The sequence below is a fragment of the Dreissena polymorpha genome, chromosome 8 (assembly GCF_020536995.1).
Source record: "Dreissena polymorpha isolate Duluth1 chromosome 8, UMN_Dpol_1.0, whole genome shotgun sequence".
Lineage (NCBI taxonomy): Eukaryota > Metazoa > Mollusca > Bivalvia > Myida > Dreissenidae > Dreissena > Dreissena polymorpha.
Genome location: NC_068362.1, coordinates 15,534,617 through 15,551,848, shown reverse-complemented (window position 1 = coordinate 15,551,848; position 17,232 = coordinate 15,534,617). Strand labels below are relative to the sequence as shown.

The window sequence follows — 17,232 nt, the reverse complement described above, 5'->3', positions numbered from 1 at the left end:
CATGATGTAAAGTTCTACGACACTGCAGAAAATCATTAACTCTTTCAGTGCTGGAACCGAATTTTGAAGGTCTTTGCAAACAGTTTGGATCCAGATGAGACGCCACGTTCTGTGGCGTCTCATCTGGATCCAAACTGTTTGCTATTCTGATAGTATTCTTTGAAAAAAAATGAAGAAAATGCTAATTTTAGAAATTCAGCAGACAACATTTTAGCAGACTACAAATTTCCCAGCATGCAAAGGGTTAATATTCATGACAACTTTACCAATGGAAACAAGCTATTGCTGCGGGAAGCTCTCCTTCGCGTCTAAAAATAGCAATCATGTGAATGCTCCGCGTTTATTTATATACGCTAGTTTTGTTCTGATGTAAAAAATGGATACAATAGTTATTTTACACATCAAAGGAAAAAGGTTTTCGGTTAGTTTTAGTTATATGAATCAGTAAAGATTTTGTATGTACGACCAGTCGGACAAGCTTGCCCACAGTTTTACTAGCCCGACCACCGATCTTACTAGACAATCACTGTCGGACGTGCCTTAGTGTCGAACCCTGCAAATGACAAATGTTATGACCCTATGTGCTTGTTTTTGTGTAGAACTTGCCATTTCCCCAAGCTGAATACTTAAGCCCTGACAATTGTTTTCATGCTGAACGGGATCTATGGCTCAAAATCTTACATTTGACCTTTGTCCGATAAGTGTGTCCTTGACTTTTAACTTATGGATCTGGTTCTTCAACCTGACACATAATCTCAATATGTTTAACATTTCTAGTTATTTGAATGACCGTCAATATGTCAACAATTGACAGAGTTAAAAGAATCCCTACATAGGTATCATACATACATCTTAACAACTAACCAACCTCTATTTTGACCCCCCACTGCATTGATGGTGTGGGCATTTACAAATGAACACAAAGTAGAATATTTAAAATCTTTATTTTAAATAAAACAAGAAAACAGAACATTACCTATATACCAAAAAACTGATGTGTTGGTCTTGAAAATCGTTTCAAATATGTGTGTGTTCCTGAAATCCGTAATAAAGGTTTTGAAAAATATATACCTTATACAAGTATCAGACAAAAATGTGTGAAGAGCTTGATAACATTCATCAGATACTTATTTAACTTATTAAACATTAATTACAAACTTGAACTGATTCAAATTGTTTTGTTTGTAACTGCATTTCTTGAATATAATTAGAACAAGACTATTGTCAAGCAATATGGTCCCCTAACGGTGAAACTCCACCATTGTCAGATTTTTTTTATTTTATGTATTTGTTACCATAGCAACCAGAATTTTCAACATAGGAACAAAATGAAATGACGTGCATAATCCCCATATTGCCATCTAACCATGTTTAAAGTTTCATTAAAAAATATGAAGTACATGTACTTTTTAAGTTATCGCAGGATCCAGAAAAGTGTGACGGACGGACAGACTGACTGACTGACACACGGAGCGCAAACCATAAGTCCCCTCCGATTTCACCGGTAGGGGAAAATAAACATTTTACCAGTGCTATTCTTTTATCTGTTTTATTTACCTTACTTTCACTTATTATTCAAATATCAATATTATAGGAATTTCTCTAAGATTAAAAACTGAATCTGAATTTTTTCTAACCACATTTAATAAATTTATCACTGCTTATCTTATTCTAAGGTGGTGTTATAATACTTTCTCAAAGTAAAGGAAAACATTACATTTCAATATATATTGCAACAATCGCAACAATGCAGAACACAGTGGACTTCTGAGAATGTCTGACATCTCGGTATGACAGACGTTTTTTCCAGGATTTCTCAAGAATTTCTGTGGATGTCTTTCCTTGGGGCAAGGGGGAGGGGCTTTCGGGCTGGCCCATCTGAAAGAATAGATCCTTCTGTATAATCATGTCTATCCAAAGCAAATAATTAATAGCCAGCTTTTTGTTGCTGGGGTTTACAGTTATTACAAGTCTGAAGCTGCATTATGTGGGAACTTCTGTAAGATATCATCAGACCCTTAATTTAGAGGTAAAAAGTGAAAGTAATTTCACGTTTTTTTCTCTTGAATTATTTCCAAGTGGTATGAAAGTTTTTAATACCTTGTAATTTTTAATAAAAAATAATGTGATTTAGACTTCTAAACAGGGCCCTCAATCCATTTTAGGGGAAGCGGGTCACTACTGTCATGAGGGGGAATTTTCGCGGCGTTTCGCTTTTGGGGGGATATTTTTTTACTTTCTCTCTCATTATTACATTTGTACATGTTTGCACTATATTCATTTCTTTTTTCATAATTTAGTATGTTTGACAAGATTGAATTGAAATAGAATTGAGATATAATAATCATGAGACACATCTTATTAAAAAAAAAAAAATTAATTTCAGGGGGAGTTTTTTCCCCCAAAAGGGGAAAAAATTATACTTTTCAGGTGGGGGACCGCGGCCGAATTTCGGCCGCAGATTTGATAGATTGAGGGCCCTGCTAAATTAAAATAAATCTAACAGTTACCAGTCATTAAGAAGTGTGTATTATTGAAAAACCCACAAAATAAAGACAGAAAAAAAAATAAATAAATATTTTTATCTTTATAATTATTTTTTTTACAAAACTAACACAAAAAATGACTCAAGTTTGCCTATAAATTCGAATTCAATTATCCCAAAACAGCGTAACAAACACAATACCTGTTACAATCCATATCAATTTACGTGTTGTCTGTGGATAAAAGCTTTAAACAAAAAAAACATTACCGTAATTACTCTATGTTTTCGGACACATAAAAATAATTATTTTTTTTCGTGTCCGAAAACTTAGATACGAAAAATATTCACAAAATACCGGTGTCCGAAAACTTAGGGTCGAAAATTAAAGTGTCCGAAAATAGCGTCAATTGTATCGACGACTACCGATATTATCACGTGCTTGTAAAAAAACCGTGCCGTATAGTATAAATTACATTCATATATGTTTGCACTGCATTTTTAATTATTTTAAATGCTTAATTTATTTTACAGAAAGTTACTACAAGGTTGTACTTTGACCAACGAGTTCAAAGATGAGCATATGATGTACCGATACTCGCTAGTATGAACCTGTAATTTACGCAATAAAAAAAGGAAAATATGAATTCTTTGTTTGTTCATTTCCAATAGTTGTTGTCTAACACCTTCCATTGTTCGTAAAACTTGTAATAGGGTGCATCACACTTTGAAGCGTTAAGTATATTTATCACAGTTATTTTACTGAGAAAGGGGTAGTACCATTGCGGTAGATAATTGAACTGTTAATTGGCACTACGCCTGGTAATTGTCATAACGCTTATTTTCAAAAGAAAGTTGTTTAAGATTATCATAATTGGCACTAATTGACATTATTACGTTGTTCCACTATGGCTTTTAACGTTTAATTACTGATTTCTTTAATCTGATTGGTGAATTATAACGATCCAATCGACGTTCAATCTGCATTATCGGTATATTAGCTTTAATCTGTTTGATAAATTCCATCATTCAAATTACCCTGAGACTTCGAATGTTATTTTAGCAATATAATTGTTCACTTTTAATTATGGATAAGTTTGTGAAAATGTAAAAGAAACGGGGCTCTGAGTTTAGGAAAAGACTCATTCAATCCTTCAAAAGAATTGTTCTTACATGTTCCGGTAATCGTAACATGCGTTTTTATTTCAATACAACCTTTTTTCAGAAGTTGTAATGTTCATAAGGAATTTGTTTTATCTATAAATGTCATTCATCAATAATTATGCCCAACATGAATGAAAATGAATGTCATTACCGGTATGAACCGGGTGTGTTGTGTTTGTTGGTCTTATATTACCGGTAAATTGAAATAAAAGCAATAAATCCATGTGCAATAATTTATTGTGTTGTACTCTTCGTTCTCTGCTTTTCAATAAATACAACCACACAGCTTTGCTACCTGAAATTATATGGAACAAAGATATATAATATTAAACATACTGCTTCCTTAAAACGGCATCAATTCAAATGCAATCGGGCGAAACCATTGTTTAATACCGGTTTACAAGGTTATCCACCCAAAACGCAAATGTAATGGTCCGTTGCCCTCAGCATGCACCTGCTGTGTTTTATGATGTTAATCTGGTTGTAAAACCCCATGATCGATGTCATGAGATATCGAACAGGACCGAAATTTGGCAAAATAGCGCTGTAAAATATGCTGTCCGAAAACTTAGAGACATTAATTATGGACGAAAACTCGTGTGTCCGAAAATTAAGAGTCACGAAAAATAATTATTTTTGCTAAAAAAGGGGTGTCCGAAAACTTAGAGTGTCCGAAAACATAGAGTTATTACGGTATCAAACCGAAAGTCGAAGTTTTGATTTGATCTATCTTACGAAGGTTCCGTAGAAAGTCGGTGTACAGGTTTTTTCCCCTTCTTTGTGACCTGTCGAAAAACGGCCCTTTTCCCTCGGATTTTTTCCCCCCTCAGCAGGTAAATTTCCCCCTAGATTTCATATTCTTTTCCCCCCACCCCAATTTTTTTTTTTGTAACCTTTAAATATATAAGTTCACCTGATCCAGTGTAGAAAATAGAAAAATATTGCATAATTTGATTATCTGTTGCCTTGAATTTGTTTTATAAAACCCCAGTAAAATATGTTATATTTATTTTTTAAGACTTTCCATATCAGTGCCTTCCGCAGGAATTTTTTCAGGCGCCCCGGGGCCGATCGGGGGCGGGTTTGGGAGGGGTGTCCCCTCCCGACGTTGATTTTTTTTTAATTTAACGTGTCAATTCACGTTCTGTGGTGCGTTATAACTCAAAGAAAAACAGCGTCAAAAGACGTCATTTGGTGCGCTATGACTCTTCAAAAAAATCCCCCAGTCATTTAAAAATATATATCTTTTATATTGTTAAATTGTTTTAAAACTTTTCCGCACAGATAGTAAAATCCCGACTCGAACGATTCCCCTAATACACCCGTTTCAACCCGACTCTATTACTGTATACTTACTATTTTTCAAGTTTCTATTTATTACGGGCGAGGCATGGTCAGGGGTAATAACCCCAAAAAAGGGTTAGGGTAAGGGTTAGGATTAGGGGTCGGGTTAGGGTTAGGGTTGGGTTTAGGCTAACCCAAACCCTAACCCGACCCTAACACTAACCCAAACCCTAACCCTCTAACCCCCCCTTGCGCAATACCATACCATGCCTCGCCCGTTGTAGTTTTCCGCCTCCCATTTATTACCCGATAATCCCGTTTATTCCGTTTTTATCAATCTCTTTCTGGTAAATATTAACGATAAAAGCTTTCAGTTATTTCTTTAACACAAACCTTGCCATTTTTTAAGTGACTATTTATAGATTTGATGAAATATTGCCTCTGAATATGCCTGTGCTTGTTAAAACGCTCAATACACGCCATTTGTATGCAATAGACGCGACGTTGTACATGTTGCATAATTTTCGCGCTCTTTTTAGTTGAGAAAAAGATTCGACACAAAATAAATTTGCACTGCTAATTTGAAGCAAAAATATTTAACGTTGCGGTAACATTTACATTCGGAAGTGCGTTTCGGATTAAAAACGCGTTAACATCGACTTACGGGAATGGGTTTCGGATTACAAATTTGATTATTCCCATTTGAGATTTCAACAAATATTAACCGTTGCGTTATATATTCAACGATAATTTGTTTAAACACTTACGAGTCGAATAAATGTTTTGACGGAATTATGCATGAAATGTACGTTGTCCACGAGAATCACGGCCGGTTGCCATCATCAGTCTTCTAACTATCGATTATCGGACGAAACATTTATAAGTGTGCGTAATTAATTCAAGGAAAATTTGTTAAAGCGCATAACGTGTCGAATAAATGTCAGAAAAACGAGGTGAATCAGTTCTATAAATGGACATGTTGAAATATACATGTACTGGAATTAAATAAATTGTTATCACATAATTGTAACCGGGAGTCATTTGCACAACTTACTCGCTATAATAATTAATTGTTTACCACTTGCAATTAATTTCTCGTATTAATTATGAGTCACTTGTTTACAGTAAAAAGGTGTGATGATGATGCTCGAAACCGTCTTTAATGTTCTGTACTGTACTAATTACCGGTTTTATATTACTCAAATGGTACAACTTCTTGCTAATCAAGCTGCGATAAACTCTTACTTCATGCCCGACGTCAATCAAAAATAATGGTCGATAGTTAACCCCGCCCTCATAAGCATTCGCGTAACCGATTGGATGATGAACTTCACAGTTTGACGACTGGAAAGTTACCAGATACATCCTTGTCAGCATTTAAATGACCGTGTAATGTGGCTAGAATAATCGATACGCGCGTCATGCTATTCTCTTATCAGTGGATTATCCATTACCCCATGTGGTGTTTATGGCGATTACTTGTGAAAGTAGGTACCGAGTGCTCTTTTTAAACAGGGAATATTGATACACTGATAGGAAAACCTTGATTTTTTTGGACAATCTCCACTTTCTTTTACTGAAGTATACACTGATCGGAAAATTTCAAGCGCCCCGGGGACTCTGATTTCAAAATTCAAGCGCCCCGGAAAGGGGCGCTTAAATGGCCTGGGGAAGACCCTGCATATTTTCCTCAAAATCCGGCGTTTCATGCAATTTTTTCCCCCGAAATCCGACGTTTTGCGCGATTTTTCCCCTCTAAAAAGGCCAGGCCCTTTTCCCAACATCAGATAAAAACCCCTGGACTGTATTATGATTGTTTGATTTGACATGAGATCTCGATTGGTTGATTAGGTTTTTCTCGGGGATAATCAATAGCGTATTGTTTAGTTCGGAATTTTCGTATTTTTCAATTGCAAAAACTTACAAATTTTCATGAACCATTGAAGTGTTTGAAACCCTGTCTTAATATAATTATTCTATGAGCACACCACATCATGTAAGTTGTTTTTGATTTGCGCTTTAGTGATATATATATGATCTGTTTGAGTTTATTAATGCCAGAAAATAGTTTATGTTGCTTATATTACTGATTAAAGTACCGCCCAGATTTCAGGCAGGAGATAATGACATGGAATATGCTGTAACCAGTTGCAACTCCCAGAGGGTAAACAGCAGGGAGTTGGATTATTGCAACTAAATTCAGATAGCTTATTGAAACGGTCCCCAGGCTTTTACGGGACACAATATTCTGCGTCAAATACGCATAAAATGCAAGTCAGGACCTGTCATATTTGTTAATTTGCGTCCCATGGGGCGCACAATCATTTTGATGTATTGGTTCACGTCATATTATCAAGAAACTCTGAAAGACAACTGCAGTACGTAGTTTTCTAGAAGGATGTACGAGTTGTCTCGCTTGTTGATTTATCAACCAATCGTGTTATCGAGAACCTGCTGTTGTAGGGTGCTAAGTCCCGAATTGAGATTACATTGAGTAAATGTGAGCTATTTATGTCGCTATGAAAGAAAAGCTTACTGAGGTTACCATAGCATATTCTCTGGCAAGCAAGATCAAACTATAAAAATAAATACAATCTTTAATTGTATAGGTAAGTGTTAAATCTCGGCTATTGTTTAGGTAAATAATCAATAACTATACTTTTAACTAATTGACTTTGATACAGCCAGCATAATATTTTGACCCTCATTTTTATTGACAGGACCCCTGAAAATTACTATCTACAGGTTTTTTTTTGGCCCGATTTTATAGCCGAAATTGGGCTATGTTCCCAATCCCAAAAAGTATACTTTTTTTTATCAAAATGCGGCAAAAAATTCCCAATTTACAAAAAAAAAAAATATTTTTTTTTTTTTTTAGTAGAAGTGTCTAATGTGTATTTTATCTCAATTTTAATTCAATTACCCCAAACAAAGTATTATACGATTTTTTTTTTTAATTTGAATGATTATAAAGAGTTATATCAAATTAAGTATTTCCCTTATCTGTGGACTTTTCGTGTGGAAAAAAAGGCTAATGAATTTATTTTCCCAATTTCATGAAAATGCCGATAAAATTCCCAAATCCAAAGCCATGGGCTATCTTCCCAAAACGTGGGAAAAAACCCCGGGGACCGTTTCAATAAGATATCGTATCGTAAATATAACGATATCGTAACTCGGGTAGTTGCGATTGGATTTACGATTCTCGTAAACCGTTTCAATAACGCCCTCGTAAATGTCCTCGTAAATCGCTCTCGCAATCTACGATTTCTTTATTGTACATTCGGTTTTCTTTGGGGTTATATTCAAACTGTCAACATCCGGTAGGGTGTTTACACAGTGTTGTTTTCGTAATGTGTTGCGAATATTTGAGAAAAAGCATATATAACAAACATTGAACAGAGAGTGAGATGGCTCACACGGAATCAATAGACGATTTATTGCATAAATCAATCTTTCGTACCGTGTTACAGTGGAATAGTGTTGTTTTTCACTGTGTGCAAAGTCCATGAACTCACTGGAATTGTTACTAACGTCGTAAGTGGAAACGGAATTTAGAAATGTCTAATCATCATGCTGAATTATCAACAGCATCATTTCTGTGGAACACTGCGATATGCCTTATATAAGTGTTTCATAGTTATGGTGCTTTTAAAATAGTTCACTATCTGCCAAGATTGGAATGGTACTTGTATACAGGTAAAATAAATAATTGTGCAGTGTTTATTTTACTAACATATTGTAGTGAAATAAGGTCACTTCCAACAGCCTTGCTGTTGGGCTAGCTCTTTAGCGACGCGGTTAAAGTGTCTGACTACCACTCTGGAGGTCGTGGGTTTTATGCCCGGCTTGAGCTCAGTATTTTCACATTAATGGCGACGAGGCAAAAAACGAACTGTGAATGCGGGACTGGGTCTGAGCTGTTTAATGGTTTCTGGGATGGCCATGCAGATGCAAGACACGCTGTAGCGAGCGTGTCTGGGCCTTGAAACATTAAAAGGGGGAGGAGTGTAGTGAAATAAGGTCACTAAGGCTGTTGGGCTAGCTCTTTAGCGACGCGGTTAAAGTGTCTGACTACCACTCTGGAGGTCGTGGGTTCAATCCCCGGCTTTTGCTCAGTATTTTCACATTAATATCATACACTTTCACATATAAATATTTATTTAACTCTTTGTATTAAAGCTTGATTCCTGAAAAAGTATGATGCTTATCAAGACACTGGAGTCTATTTCCCGAGTAGAACCAATACTTTGTGTCTTCAGAGATGATCTTGAGGACCCTCCCTCATTGCCAGTGGGTATCAAAGTGGGACCTTCTGATAAAAGTAGCTAGACAGACACTATAATTATGTAATATTCCAGGGAAACCTTTTTACCCAAGGTATTGTCATAGCCAGCTCGTCGCCCGCCGTCTGCCTTCCGCATCGTGCTAAAACTTTGACATTTTGCTCTAAAATCAAAGTGCTTCCACCTGCAACTTTTTAACTTCATATGTAGATGCACCTTGATGAGTTCTATATGCCACACCCATTTTTGGGTAACAAGGTCTAAGGTCACTGTGACCTAAAAAAAACCGACAAGCTTTAATTTATTCAAAAGTGCATATAATCATTGATGATTCTGTAATACATGTAGTTACATATTAGAACAGTTTACAATATGTTTTACTCATTTTTTTGCTTCATAAAACATGGTTTATCACAATGCACATCCAACTCTCTCAGTAACGCTTGATTGGTCATTGTCGGCTCGGGTACTTCTTACATGTACCTTGGGTACTCTTAAGTATACTTAAATGTACCCCGGGTCACCGATAACCCTAAAACGATATTGCTTATCTTCAACAAACTAATCTTTAAACACAAACTGTATCAACATGCTTTTTGAGTAAGAGTTTTGATAATATAGAGGCCTTTGTACAGAAAATTTGACATGAATGTGAACATAATTAATTAAAAAAAAATAACAGACAACAACCGATTTAGCGTGAAAATTCCCAGGTATGTTTTAGTATATTTACCGTACCCGGGGTACATGTAAGTATACTTAAGAATACCAGCGGTACATGTAAGTAGTACCCGAGCCGTAAATGACCAATCAAGCCTCAGTAACTGTTCCTAAATTACAGTCACTATGTTGCCTTTTAAACTTCAACACAAAAAGGTCTTGACAAATGAAATGGAGGGTATTTGCACCATATTTGTCTGTGTTTAATGATCATGTAAATAAACTTGACATGCAGAAAAATAATATACTTTTAACATCATTTTTATGTCCCCCACCACTATAGTGGGGGGCATATTGTTTTTGCCCTGTCTGTCTGTTGGTATGTTTGCTCCAACTTTAACATTTTGCCATAACTTTTGCAATATTGAAGATAGCAACTTCATATTCGGCATGCATGTGTATCTCATGGAGCTGCACATTATGAGTGGTGAAAGGTCAAGGTCATCCTTCAAGGTCAAAGGTAAAAACAAGAAACCGTCGGAGACGGGTGATGCTCCTCAAAGTTTTTTTTGTCACAATATTGCACTATATATTCAGATAAAAGGAAACGTCTTGAGGGCACAGTAGTTGGGGGGACAAGAATATTTATATATAAAATTTAAAAGGGCAATAACTCTGTGAAAAATCATCCGACCAGAACCCGCTGATAATATGCACATCTCCTTTTGGTAGTGAAGCTTCCTATAAAGTTTCATTGAATCGTTATTAGTTGCTGAGAAATAGCCCGGACAAGAATTGCACTATATGTACAGTTAATGGAAAATTTCAAAGGGCAATAACTCTGTAAAAAATCATCCGACCAGAACCCGCTGATAATATGCACATCTCTTGGTAGTGAAGCTTCCCATAAAGTTTCATCGAATTCCGGTCTTTAGTTGCTGAGAAATAGCCCGGACAAGAATTGCACTATATGTACAGTTAATGTAAAATTTCAAAGGGCCATAACTCTGTGAAAAATCATCCGACCAGAACCCGCTGATAATATGCACATCTCCTCTTGGTAGTGAAGCTTCCCATAAAGTTTCATTGAATTCCGGTCATTAGTTGCTGAGAAATAGCCCGGACAAAAATTGTACACGGACGGACGGACAGACGAAGCAGCGACTATATAAAAATCAAAGTGGCGCAGAAGGGGACATAGTGTTTCCGACAAACACATTTCTTGTTTTTCCTGCATGTTTCCTGCATACATTCATTTTTGTGTATTAAAAAAATTATTTCTCCTTGTGAAAAATGCACTTCATCAGAAAATAAGTAGGTAACCATAAGTGCATTTTAATTGTGTTTTAAGTATATTTTCAAATAATTTAATTAACTTTTTGGAATAAAGAAAACTGAAAAAGTACACACAAGTGTATTAAATTTGCATTAATTACATTTTCATATACATACATGTACCAACGCCTATTTATGAGCAGTAGTCCTAAAATGGTTTACTTATGGTTGACAAAATGCATTTTGTATTGCTATTACTAGTATTTCAAAATATAGCTACCCATCAAGTTCAATATAAAACTGTAATGTTAAATTATACACAGTGACACTATGTGAAGTTGGAATATAACATATGTTCAACAATTATAATGTGCTTTTTTTCCTATTGTGTTTATTTATTTGACAAAATTATTAGTAAAATAGATACTTGCATATACAAATTCATTTCATGCTCTGAATGTATTTTTGTTAAATACTGTGTATACTTTTGTATTATTTGTACTTTTCTAATGTTTAACGGTGATGGTATTTTTATTATTTTCATTGTATTTTTAAACTGTGTGCAGGCACACATCCACAGGGTTTCATTTTTTTTGGATTTAAGAAAAAATCAAATTAAACACCCAGTGAAATCAATTAAAATGATACAATTATCAGTGCTCCAGCTAGGATTTGAAAAGGGCAGGGGGGCTTTTTTGTCAAAAGGGCACTTTCGACGCGCAGTATTCTGTCAAAAGGGCACTTTCGACGCGCAGTATTTTGTGAAAAGGGCACGTTCGAGCGCACGGGTGTTTCTGGAATGCTTCCTATTGCATGTTATAAATAATTGTATTATTCCCATTATTATTAAACCATTCTAAGATAATGTCTACAATGAGGATTAAACTAATTACAATGTAATAAGGGATTTATGAATTATCATATGTAAAAAAAAAAAAAAAAAATTTTTTTAGGGGGGGGGGGGGGGCAGGGCGGAGGTTCGGGGGGGCAGGGCGGAGGTTCGGGAGGGCAGGGCGCGGCGCCCTTCGATTTAGGCCTAGCTGGAGCACTGATTATATATGCAATAGTGTCTATTTTACTTAATTTTGTACAAATTAATAACAGGTTCAACTGCATGTACTTCAGTGTTGAAAAAACACTATTTATTCCCAAATTGAAGTCTTATTCCAACTTCACATAACAGTGTGTTCCTAGAATAATGAAGAAAAACTGGAATCTCAAATGGTGTCCTATCATTGTTTCTAATATCTGCATCAGCAGTAACCCTTCTGAAAATGAAATGTGCTTTTTACCAAAATGCTCTTAAAAAATGGCATTTTATCTGCACTTGTTTAAGCTAATCTCTGCATTTTCCAGAGAGTACACTTTATTGCATTAATTAATGAGAAACAGATGAAGCCTTTTTTCATGTTCTTTAAATTCGGAAGTGTATTTTTCTTTTTTTTAAATAAATAATCCACTTTTTCTTAGACACTGGAGTTTTAAGTACATCTTTTCAATTTATAAAATGTTTAAAGTGTATCTTTTCTAGGTTAGGACATATTTTTACTTTAGAAACATTCTTAAAAGCATTATTAGGTGTTTAATTGCTAAAATTTAAATTAGAAACAAAGTATTTTTTCCATTGGGGCCATACAATCAAAATGTTCACCATGAAAATGCTGACAACTTCAAACATCATTCTTTTTAAGTACAAATGTAAGCGCTTCTTCTGCGTTCTCTGTATTGCAATCCACTTTATAATTTAAAGTGTATTTAATTACATGTTGAATAAAAAGATTGTGAAGTAAGGCGCTAAAGTGACATTATTCAAGAAGCTTCTTCTCTTAAAGATTCACTAACGCAACATCGAGTTTAAACAGTTTTAACAACTTTATTCGCAACAACAGTAAATATTTGTAGTGGTTATAACAATGACCCAAAGAAATATTATTTATATGATTTTTAAAAAATCTGACGACATATGTGAAGGATTATCTGTGGAAAATATAGGGATATGGAGTAGCTGTACACACAATTTAAGTGGAACATTTTAAGTACAAAAGGGGCATTATTAAGCTAAATGCAGGTCAGAGATAAGCAACTTGGACAGTGACCTCACAATGACATAATGACCCTGAATACATAAGTGCTTTTAATGAAAATATGTAATAGAAACAGTGATATAAGGATGTTGCATGTTTACCATAATTTTATACACAGCTTATCATTCAAGGTATAGTCGAGCTGAAATTAAATATATATTTTACATTTAAGTTCGAATAAAAAATACACATTTTTTTCTTCAAGAGTTCCTGCTGTGGTCAACTGCATGTGTGTAATATAACGTATTCAGTATTATGGGTATAAGAGTCCCATCCACTGCACCCGGGCCTTGTGGCAGAATCCAACCTTCATGCAAGTTTGTTGTTGTACACGGACTGGAAACCTATGGAATGTATCATGTGTTTAAAATTAACAGTACATGATAAAGCATTTATATGCATGATTTGATTAACTGTGTTTAAATTTTCATTGATTAACTGTGCTCAAGTTTTCATCATCTATTGATTTTTTATTCACATATAGTTTATGTATCAAATAAAAAAAACAAATGAGGAATAAAAAAAGATGAAAAGTAAATAAATTATGATTGAACCATCCCTGTAAAATGAAAAATAATTTTAACTTCAATTATTTGACCCAAAATCTATATGAGATTTTATCACATGCTATACCCTGTTACACATGTGTAATATACTTTTTAAGCGTTTTCATTGGCTTAGTTTTCGTTTATTGACCAATCGCATTTTGTTATTTCACCGAAATGACGTAGCAACGTCAAATGATGCCACGAAATGTAAACAACATTTGGGATTTATCATTATGTTTGCGTTAATATTTATTTAATTTGCTCATTTAAAAGCATGTGATAAAAAAGATCTCACACTTGTTGTCATATCATACATGTACCATATTTTATTAAACTCGTCCAGGAAATTCATTGGTAAGCTCGCCAAAGGCTCGTTTACTTACACAATTTCTTAACTCGTTTAATGAAATATGGTATGATATGACAACTCGTTCCAGATCCTATATGTAAGACATGATGTATTTAAATAAATAACATTTTTTCTACAACAGTTTAAAATCATGATTGAGTAATTGATTATAGAAATAAAGACATTTACTGATCATATGTTTGCTGATTGAACTCGTGAAGGCGTGTCAAATAATGAAAGATGATCTGCTGATTCCATGAAGATCTGCCAGCTTGGAATAGATGTTTCCTTTGGCCAAAAATCTTTAAATGATGTCAGTGATGAGTACCTGTTGGTGTAGTACAATATGAAAAAGTGAATAATACTAGTCTTCTAATGTAATGAAAATACTATAATATGTTACTGTTGTGTATGTGTGTTCAAGAACAACAAGATATTTTGATAACTCAGTAACTGATTTGTTATTTCATGATGATCATCACTTTGGTGTTTTGTGGTTGAAGGTTTGATACACATGTAGGCTAACAGTTGCCTAACTGGGCACATTTTACAATCCAACATAATTTAGCAATGCATGTATCGTTCTGACAGAATATTAAATAAACATACTACACTGTAACTCCAATATAAAGCGCTCCGTTATAACGCTGAATCCAATATAACGCGGAGGGTGCTTGGATCCCATTTTTTCTTCAACCTTCCATTTGATTTCTGATTCAAATCCGTATTATGCAACTTCATGTATTTTCAGACAATTCAAAGATGGCGGCAATCACAGTCATGTTGATTGCTTTATTCAACCGTCCGTTGATCCGATTATAATCGCCTCGAGGTTAAACAACACCGACAGCTAATTGGTGTTAATCTGTTGTGTAATGTCAATAAAGGTGTGAAAAACTCGCGTGTCAGTGTTTATTACATGTATTCCTCATCAGAGCGGTTCAGTGCGATAATTTCCATAAGTGCAAGCGGGATAGTTATACAATTCAAGTAATTCAAAACGATTGAAACATTCTTACTTTGATATGGATGCAGTTTGACTAAATGAAATGCGCGGCTGTGAAATATACTGCCTACTGTATTAAACAACTTTTTCTGTCATTTCATTATCATTCTGGTATTTTGTCATTTAATCTTTCAGTTCGTGTATAAGAAATTAAATAATGCAGACGATTTATTTACATGCGAACGCAGTGTACCGGCAATTGTTAACAGAGGTTCACTTTCATTTTCGCGCGGTATCAGAAAGTCCCTGAGAAACACGTTTTTTGCATGCGTATGACGCAATAAAACATTTTTTTTGTACATGAGTCGTATTGCATTCAATCTAAATTTAATGTCGCTCGTCCAATGAAAGCTCTGCCCCATAATGCACTGTACTCTTAACACTTCTGAAAATGGCATATATGCGTACGGTTGTGTTTACGAATTTCTTAAACATATATCGTCATTAATGTTCAAGATTATTATTTTTTAAGTGATGTTGCAATTTTGTTGGATTATCGGATAAATGTGCACATAAGAAAAGCGGTATGTATACTGTTATCGATACGATTCGGTTTATATGCATGTATTTGCGTCAACACAGCATGGCAATATACATGACCTATATTATAGGCTATTCTATACCTGTTTTTTTTTTTAGCGCCTTGCAGTAAATAAGCTCAAAACCTATAACGCGGATCCGTTATAACGCTGTTTCGCGGCTTGGACCCCATTGACCGCGCTATATTGGAGTTACAGTGTACAAAGAAAAGGAATAGATTGTAAGGAGTTGTTTAGCCTTGATAACAAACATTTACCAATAAAAAAACAAGGCTCCATTGAGTACTTATCCGAACAAAAAAACTTCCGAAATCACATGCAATGGAGATAAAAGCTTACAGCAAAATTAATCATTGCGCAATAATTTGAGCGGCGGAAAGCGCATATACTTCAACTGCTGTTGAACAATATAATTGAACCACACACATAATAAACACGTAGGGTTTTCACGTATGATAAATTGCAATTTATTTTGATTTATTCATCCTTATCGAATATAAACAAAGGGCAGTAACTGACATATTGATTCCAACGTTAAATATTTTGCAGAAAGTAATCAAGGGATAAAAAACAACATGTTTACTTCCTCTGTATTGTCGTCGATAAAAAGACGGAGCCAAAAGCTTCTTATTCGGCGTCTATATGCACAACATACGCGGCGTCCATTTTGTTTTCGACGTAACTACGACTGCTTCTTACGTCTCGTAGACTTACGAGAGAATTCTACGATATCGTAAGTTGCGAAAGTTTATTGAAACGCAAAATGGCAAGTTGCGATAATCGCAACTGGTTTACGAGTCGTAACATACTTACGAGAGCTTATTGAAACGGTCCCCTGATCTAGAGTCCTAGGCTGGGGACCCCTAATATTTTACATGAATGTAAAACCCTGAGATACTGATCTGTTCGACGGTTTCTTTTGTTTACATCAAACCAGAATGATGAAACGTATTTTTTGTGCAAGCTATACTCATTTTCTAAACTTTTAGAAAGGCGAAAACAAAAATATGATTATTCTGGTTAAAGTTGTAGTTTTGTTTCTTACCTCGCTAAATTCATCTACATCAATAGACGCTTGCATTCGAGGTTACAGGTTACAATATACTAAATACTCGTTTCATGTGCTGTACTCTATAAAAAAATATCATAGTTGACTCGAAGACATGTTTTACATCTTAAACTATTGTTCGGGTTTTACCTTTTGGTGATAATGGTAGGGCATAAACAGGTGTTCACGACCGAATCCATGAAATATGATAAACTTGGAGACTTTAGTAAAGCCTTGCACTGAAAAAGGTTACATTCCACTAAGAAACGGCCGAAAAAAAAAGTTGCAAAAACAGTCGATTTTGATTAGCGTCAAGTTCTTTTTTGGTTTGAACATGACATATCTTTTTTATTGCATAAATCGATTCCGCTTAGAATGGCCTTTAAGAAAAGTTATGGTTATGGGGTCTCTATTTGCAAAATGTTGACTTTATTTTCGCTCAAAGTTGTCGCTTTTACATTGCATTATATAGGGAAACTATTGGCACGTACTAAAAGGCGGATAAAA

At 34.9% G+C, this 17,232-nt stretch overlaps 1 protein-coding gene across 3 annotated transcripts in view; it reads right to left on the bottom strand.

The window, feature by feature from the left end:
- The window catches only part of LOC127841358 (transmembrane protein 209-like), a 52,824-nt gene extending 36,062 nt beyond the window's left edge, over positions 1–16,762 (bottom strand). For 2 of the 3 annotated variants that reach the window (XR_008030943.1, XM_052370165.1), the window contains exons 1-3: positions 16,723–16,762; positions 1,718–1,878; positions 977–1,035 (exon numbers count right to left, since the gene is read on the bottom strand). Coding sequence is in view for 2 of the 3 variants with exons in the window: in XM_052370165.1 (XP_052226125.1) it covers positions 977–1,035; positions 1,718–1,878; positions 16,723–16,758 (256 nt within the window). In the remaining variant the exon portion in view is untranslated. Of the gene's footprint in view, positions 1–976; positions 1,036–1,717; positions 1,879–16,552; positions 16,695–16,722 lie in introns of those variants that run through there. The other variant, XM_052370166.1, reaches the window with a different exon arrangement.
- Between the last annotated feature and the right edge of the window lie 470 nt (positions 16,763–17,232).